Genomic DNA, 8,051 nt, shown 5'->3' with positions numbered 1-8,051 from the left:
TAACTTTATTATGAGCCGAGCGAATCATCTTCGAAAAAATTAAATTACCGTTCATACAAACAAAACCTACAAGATCGAGAACCCAGCGCGTCAGGAGTGCATCCCACGTAAAATGCTTTGTGAAAATTCCACTCAGTTTCTACTATTTTTGGCGCTATACAATGGCGTCTATGGGGATATTTTTCATTAAAAGCAGCCGACTTGATTCTGGCGGTATGTTTTGATCTGCCTGTAAGGGTATAAAAGCGTCAGAAATCTCAACACATTCTTAATTCTTCAGCGATGTCTCCCCGAGGTACCTTTCTCCTTTTGATCGCGACGCTGGCCGCTGCTGGGCACGTCAGTGCGCAGGGCGACGAGACTGAACTCGCCAGGGCAAATTCAGAGTTCGGTTTAAGCCTTCTCAAGGAGCTCTGCTCTACCAGGAAGCCTCAAGAAAACGTCTTCTTCTCCCCAAGCAGCATCTTCGCAGCGCTGACCATGGTCTACACTGGTTCAAAGGGTAGGTCTGCCGCGGATCTTGAGACTGTCCTAGGCCTACGCAGGGCGAAAATCACGACGCGGGACGCCGTTCTTGGGACGTACAGGACGTACCTGAATGACCTCCAGTCGCCCAACGTGACCCTGAAGATAGCCAACGCAGCTCTGGTCGACAAAAGGCTTAGACTTCTCGAGAGCTACAAGCGGGACCTGGCTGAGACGTTTGGTGCCGAGGTTCGGTCTGTTGATTTCCAAAACAATTTGAAAAAAGTTGTGTCCGAAATTAACCAATGGTTCAAGAGCAAGACAAGCGGCAAAATTTCCGATATGGCTAGCGAAGAATCTTTACGCGGGGGAGTGATGGTGCTCATGAACGCTATATATTTCAAAGGCTCTTGGAAGAACGCCTTCGACACCAATCAAACATCTCATTTTCCGTTCTACAATGGAGGCATCGAACCTGTCCAGGTGAAAACTATGACGTGCAGGAGTACTATGAACTATTGTACGCTACCCGAGCTCAAGGCTCAAGCCGTCGAGCTTCCATACTCCGGGGACCGATACAGCATGGTCATTGTTCTTCCAAACGACAGGGCCGGACTGCCTCAGCTCATACGAGCCCTCTCTGTAAGAACAATTCTCACTCTTTTGAAGAAACTGTCTCCGCACCAAGTGAAACTCAGACTCCCGAAGTTCGAGTTAAGTACAAAGTACAAGCTAGTGGATGCGTTGAAGAAGCTGGGCTTAATATCCATATTCAGCAATCAGGCCGACCTGTCGGGGATCTCCGGTGACAGGAATCTCATAGTGTCAGACGTGGTGCACAAAGCTATGGTGGGTGTGAGCGAAGAAGGGACCGTCGCAACCGCTGCTACGGAGGTCAAGTTTCTGGTTTCCAGCGGCGGCTATCCTGATATTGCGGAGTTTTACGTCGACCACCCTTTTTTGTTTGTCATCTGTGATACCGCCACAAATCAGATTCACTTTATTGGTGCGGTTCATAAATTGTGAACGAACCCCATCTGACCAGATGTTATTTCAGCGTCCTTCGCCGCACTTACAAAAGGTGTTCCTAAGCAATAAACCATATTCGATTCAGTCTGGATGTTTTGCGTCCTTCTGAGGGATGCGATTTTGAAAACACAGCCATGCAATAAATCGGCCTCTCGAAAATCTTTTTTTTTTAATATACTCTATGAGATATAGATACTTTGTGAGGACGAAGTTATTAGAATTTGTTTCATCGCGTTTCTTATATACAATCTTTACTATAGTCAGTTGCAGGTTAAAGGGTCCATGGATGAAACGATTTTGAAATAGAATTTCATCTCTTGCACGTCGTCAAAGTTGTGAAAAAACCCTAAAACACAAAAGTAGAGAGCGAAAAGAATTTTTCGCGATAGAACTTTTAAAATAAAACCGGACTCTTTTGCACCTTCTTTCCTTGGCACGCTCATTGCGTTTTCACTGCGATGCATCCGGGGAACCGCAGCACGTCAGCCAAATCAAACGTCGCCTATTGGGTAAGAGCCTACCTAACCAGTACCGCGATCACAAACAATAAATAGCCGGCGGATGTTTCCTAAAGGTTTTCTTAAATAATATTCAGATCCACATTTTGTAGCATAATTAGCGATGCGGCGAAAACTGCCGAATCAGCCGAGCGACGGTAGAAGCAAAAGGTGTACTCAGAAAACCTGGGAATGAGAAGGTGGATCGACCACTGTACTTCAGTGGTCGAGCCACTGATGTACAGTGTCGAAAAGACGTCTTAGAACGTTTGTGGGCGACGAGCCGAGCGATGCTGGGCAAAGAAGAGATGTCCAGAGTGACGCAGTCGTTAGCACTAAAGATGAACAAGCCCGAGAAGGACCTGGCAGAAATGGCAGGAGTTCTTTTTCCCTCAGCCTCCACCAGACGCCGCAGATGAGTTTAAACCATACATGATTGAGATGCTCGCCCCAGACCGAGGAATAGACAGCCGTTCACGCCAGGGGAACTGGAAGCGGCGCTTCATGTCGGAAAAGCCCATACAGCACCGGGGTCAGACAAAGTTACAATGACTATGTTAAGGAATCTGCCAGATCAGTCAAAAGAGGAATATCTGAAAGAAATCAACAACGTTTTGGCAACGGGAAAGCTGCCGAAGGTATGGAAACATTTCAGCGTAGTACCCATTCCCAAATCAGGAAAAGACAAGGGACCCATCATCAACTATCGCCCCATATCCTTGACACCCTGCACATGCAAGGTAATGGAAAGGATGGCTCTAAAGCGGATGGAGTGGTTCCTTGCAACTACAGGAGGTTTTCACGCTGCGCAGACGGGCTTTAGGCCGGGGCTTGGAACGCAGGGATGCCTAATGCTCATTTCAAAGGATATTGTTAAGAAAAGGAAAAGGATGATCAGAACGATCGTCGCTATTGACGTAAAAAAAGCCTTCGACTCAGTACCGCATGCCGCAGTCATTGGCGAAGCTCAGTCGCTGGGAATCTCCGGGAGACCCTTGAACTTTATTCGAAGCTTTCTCGAGGTCCGCACGTACTCGGTGCGCTGCGGACGATACGACTTAATTTGTGTCACAGGTGCTAATATCCTGAGCGACCTTGCACAGGAAAGGTATCAAGTCTCATTCTTTCATATCTTCACGTCATACCTGCATCAAAGAGCACGAAGAAGTCCGAAATCATTGGCAAGCAGCTGCGCATTACGACTACCGCGCACCCGAACAAACTCCCCTCCACCAGTTCTGGGCGCTGCCATCTTACCGGTGACATCACGGCTCTTGCTAGGTCACGTGACGAGTAGTCACTCAGTTTCTATGGGCACGGTGCCAGCTCGGCTGGTTGCTATGGTACCGCGTGTGACCAATCACGGTGAGAGGCGGCACAGGGAAAACCGTGGCGCTACTCTGGCAGCTTTAGTCCTCCCCGAAGCGTTGTTTCAGTTTTCTTCTTTTCGCTACAATTGTTTCTGCTCAACGCGTGTCTTTCAAATATGCGTTCTATGCGCTCGCGCTCGCGCCAAGATGACAGTGCAGAATTGCCGTTTTCGGGCCCGTGCCTTCGCTTGCAACGAACGCGAAATACGTATGGTAAATTATCTAAAGCCTGGTTCAGACAGTTGCGTTTCACTGCGTCTTAGGGTGCCTCAATAGGGAGTTTTAGAATAGCGCACGCTAAAGTTTGCGCACGCAAAGAATAGCGTCGTCGACACTGCGCATGCTCCGAACGCAAACCAGGTTTTGCGCTTTGCGTGCGCAGTTTTAGCGTGCGCTATTTCTTGGAAATAGCGTGCGTACGCAAAGAGTCTTTGCGCTTCTCCAAGGAGGATTCGTGCTGACAAGTTGGCTAAAGCCAAGACGAGCAGGGTTAAAAAAATGGCGGCTTGCAGGATTATGCTGGCGGCTGCTTTGGCGGCGTCGTGAGTGCAGGGTCGGCGGCATCCTCGCGACTGCGGTTTTCAATACGGGATGACATTGTACTCGGTTTGGCAACGATCACCGGCAACTTGATGCTTGCGACGCGCGAACATTTCTCGGCGAAGGTACGATGTGCGAAGCAACGTTGGTGCGAAGGTCAGTACACGAGACCTCTCTTGCCGAGGCGACGCAAGCGGACACGATCGGTCAACCGCTCGCGTCGCATTCTCATGTTTAAACAAATCTAAAATGCTACTCTGGACCAGGAAACTTTTTTTTATGAAGTTACAGCATTTCGTGTGTGAAATAAAAATTGTTACTGTATCTTGGAGGCGTCGCAAGCGCGAGATGCTTGGGCTTTTGCGTCGCGACGGAGAAACGCTATTCTAAAACTCTCTTGCGTCGCGTACAATAATACAAGCGCTAAATTTAGCGCTAGCGTGCGCTTAAATTGCGTACGTTATTCTAAAACTCCCTAATGTCCTTCTGTTTAGGGTGATGCCATCCTTTGTAGTACCCGATGCCGACAGCACGCGCTCACGGGTAAAATACAAAGAAATCGACGAAAACAAAATGTCGCCATAGCACAGTCAGCGCCACAAGCGCGTGCAGAGACACGCTCTTTCACGCGCTTCTGAACAAAACAGAAAAATAAAAGTGTGGGACAAAATGGCCAGATGTCTCCACCCTATAGCAAAGCGCACATGAAGGCACCCTACTGCGTCTGACTGCGTTGCGGCAGCGAGAAACCAGGACATCCCTGCTGTTTATATCGCGTGCCAAGGCGATTCCTTGAATTGGATTCCACGCTTCATACGAAGCTCAGATGTGCCGGTGAGTCGCTTTCGGTTCTCGACGCAACGCTGTCAAACGCACTCAAACACAAGTGTCTGAACCGGCCTCAAGCGTCAAAGAACGCCGAGAACATAGTTCTCTGCGCTGCACCTGCTGGCTTCTCCAGGACTACTTCTTAAAAAAAAAAAAAAATCTAAACCGAAAGTAGCACGTGTATATTTGCCAACGCCTTATTTTGGGACATTTACTTGGAATCTTTTATATAGGTGGAAGGAACGCGTGCCGAAAGGCCTGAAATCCTACTCCCCTTCAAAGTACTCCACCCTGGATGACACACACTTGTTTGAAGCATTTTTGTTTGAAGCATTTTTTATCGAGTGTGCTCGATGAAATGAGCCAGTGAAGGCGAATTATATATCCCAAGACAGAAAAATACTGAAATACACGGACATGATCCCAGATATCTGTGTACGTTCGTCCTCTCCGGCCTCAGTCGCGGCGTTCAATGAAAGCAAAAAAAGAAAATGGGTATGACAGGCGTGCAAGTCCGGCGGAACCGAGGAGGCCATTTGCAACTGATCTGCACGCAGAACTCACCGATCACACCTTCAATGAGAGCGCGCTCTTTACTGAACCGCACCATAAAAGACGACAAGAGTATCTCGTCCCGCGAACATTCCAGTCAACTCACGCCTGTGCGTAGCTTCCCGTGCTTTTCTAGAGATTTGGTTAAATTCCTCTAGCACGACGACAGCTGCCAGCTGTGTACTAGCAGTACATGGTAAAACCCGCGACGGAACCAAAAAGGACAACTACGATACTTTTTACCTGCCTCGGGTTTTAGTAGGTGCCTACCAAGGTTGCCTGTACTCTTTGGCATGTTTGTTTTCTGCCAGTTTAGGTGAACCGAGCCACACGCCTGTTTCGACCGGTTCAAATTTGAATAAATGGTAACCAACGCACAAAGAAAACAAGTTTCAAGCACTTTTTGAGATTTTCGAAGTGACTTTTACTATTGAACGACTGCATGCACTTGAATGTTCAATTCAAGAGTTTATAAAGCGTGACTACACCATGCTTGTCACTTGCCAACAGGGTGGTAACGCTCAATGGCTCGAGCCCAGTGGGTAGTTAAGTAAGCCTGTTGGGTAGTTACAGCCATCAAAACGCATGATGACTAGGGGGGGTGCTCACTTTTTCTTAGAGTGTATGCCAGGCCCACCCGCTCTCCGGTACGCATGGCCGCATGGAGCAAAACAAGACACTCCAGCACGTGCAAGAAATGCACGAACAACACAAAAAGAGGCATGACTCATCTCTTATGCCCAGAACCTAGATGATTGGGTTCACCCAAAGAAGTCAACAGACAAAGAAAACGGCCAGCTTCGTGCGAGAAGCGATGCTGGACGTATATGCGTAGATTCTTTCCTCCCTCATCCTCTTTCCTAGTGAAACATGCCCAGACGAAGATGTCACTCGGCATATTCCCCATAGAGTAACACAGTAAACGAAAAGAGTGGCCACTCGAGCCGATTCGCAGCCCCGGAGCTAGGGACTACGACGAACGTTTAGTGGCACTGCAGTCACACAATTAATTTAGACATTATTATATTTTCACCCTCGATAAATAATTCTACTTTATAACCTAACATTTCAAAATTAGCAGCTCAAACTTCTTTTAAAAACAATTTGAACAGCTGCGGCTTTGGCTGCGGCTCAGTGGATGGCTCTGGGGCCGTGGACTCGGCGGACGGTGGCATTCCGTCACGACGCGCGAAAGGTCGCTTGGGCTGCGCCTGAATGGCTCGTGCGGGCTTCTCTTCATTTTTCTGTTGTTAGAAAGGTGAGTTGTTTTATTGACACCGTATTTTGCTTGCTCTAGGCTATATACTAGTTTTGTCTCATCCATCGTGGTCTCACCTTAGCATGGACCTTTAGCATGGACCAACCGCGAATGCTGTGTTAGCGCGAGCGGCTAGCCTTGACTGAAGCACTCGCTGCACAAGTGCTCGTGCAGCCGCCGAGGCTTCATTCGAAGCAACTATCTCGCGCTTTTAGCCACGCGCGGCTAACAATACTCCAAACTAACGTGAGACGAAGTATAGTTGGAAGCACGGGCTAAAGCGCGAGCTAATTGCTCTGGATGAAGCCTCGGCAGTTGCACGTGCGCGCTTGCGCTCGTGCAGCGAGAGCGCCAGTCAAGGCACTCAAGGCATGCTCAATTTCATACCTCATGTGCATCGATGTCAATGCTGGTGGCGCGAGCAGCTTTGACAGCCTTGAAGGCGTTCGACCTGGCGCCAGGTATGAAGCAGGGTACAGGTAACCTTTATGCGCGCTTTGCTTAGGGCGAGGCCATCCTAAGCAAAGCGCGCTCACGAGGAATATACGAAGAAATGGCGTGTGGCAATACCGTGAAGGCTTTTCTTTATCACCACTCTTTATTGTCGCTTCAATAATTTTCGTTTCCAAATTTCTATGAAATGAAGGCACTGAATTCGCGTAATCTCATATTGACTTGTGCTATTTTCGTTTCCCAGCTGATGCCGCCAGGACGTTTGGCTACGGCTGCTACTGTTGCGTAGCCTGGTGCGGAAACAATGGAAGAACGCGCAAGAAGCCGGGAACAAAGTTCTTCCGAGTTCCACGAGACAACAGGCTGTTGGTAATTTTAATTTTTGCACTCCAGAATATTGTGCACGGTTTTTAAAAATGTTTTGCAGGATTCGATTGTGCTGGCATGCCCGGTTCGCAAATGGAAACTTGGACAAAGTTCGCTTTCATTCTCGCGTCTCTGGTGTACAGCTTGAAAAGTTCAGAGGGTAGAACTTTACTCTGGTGATGTGTTTCAGCCTTTATGTTGCATTTGATAAGATATCTGCAAGGTAATATTGACTTTATTGGGATTTTATTGGGCCGTGCAGACTGCACACTAGCCATTTTTTGGGATTATTTGCAGCAAGTAGATTGCTCTCTACTCCTCTACTGGTCTATTGTAGTGACTGGTATTTTAGATGGTCATGTCTGTTTTTTCCTATTATGGTCTCGTAAAATGTGTAAGTTCCCATTTTGATCTTTGTTAATACCCTCTTAGGTCACTTATCTTGAATGCAACTTCCTTTTCTTTTGGACATTGATTCTGCTTTACACATATGTGAAGCGTGAAGGAGATTGAGATCAGGGTGTCTATCAACCTGGGGGCAAGCCTGGAATTCTCAGGGATTTTTGGATCACCTGGAAAAGTCAATGAATTATCAGGGAAACTGTGAAAATTTTTCTAAATCAGGAAAAGTGACCAGTAAAAGTGACACGGTGGTGCGGAACGAAGCCCGGCGATCGAGTGTCGCCACGGGTC

General features: G+C 47.9%; 1 protein-coding gene across 1 annotated transcript; it reads left to right on the top strand.

Annotated features, from left to right (window-relative positions):
• Positions 1-282: 282 nt before the first annotated feature.
• On the top strand, positions 283-1,491 carry LOC115319474 (intracellular coagulation inhibitor 2-like). The gene has a single exon (XM_029979478.2). It carries the CDS (start codon positions 283-285, stop codon positions 1,489-1,491), a length of 1,209 nt encoding a protein of 402 aa, XP_029835338.2.
• The last annotated feature ends 6,560 nt before the right edge of the window (positions 1,492-8,051 follow it).

Source organism: Ixodes scapularis, unplaced genomic scaffold (assembly GCF_016920785.2).
Source record: "Ixodes scapularis isolate PalLabHiFi unplaced genomic scaffold, ASM1692078v2 PGA_scaffold13__105_contigs__length_92229423, whole genome shotgun sequence".
NCBI lineage: Eukaryota > Metazoa > Arthropoda > Arachnida > Ixodida > Ixodidae > Ixodes > Ixodes scapularis.
Note: the sequence above shows the minus strand (reverse complement) of the source record. Positions and strands in the feature narration are given on the sequence as shown.

Bases quoted from the DNA above. Each gene is read 5' to 3' on its own strand.
- LOC115319474 (XM_029979478.2), top strand. From the start codon at position 283: ATGTCTCCCCGAGGTACCTTTCTCCTTTTGATCGCGACGCTGGCCGCT.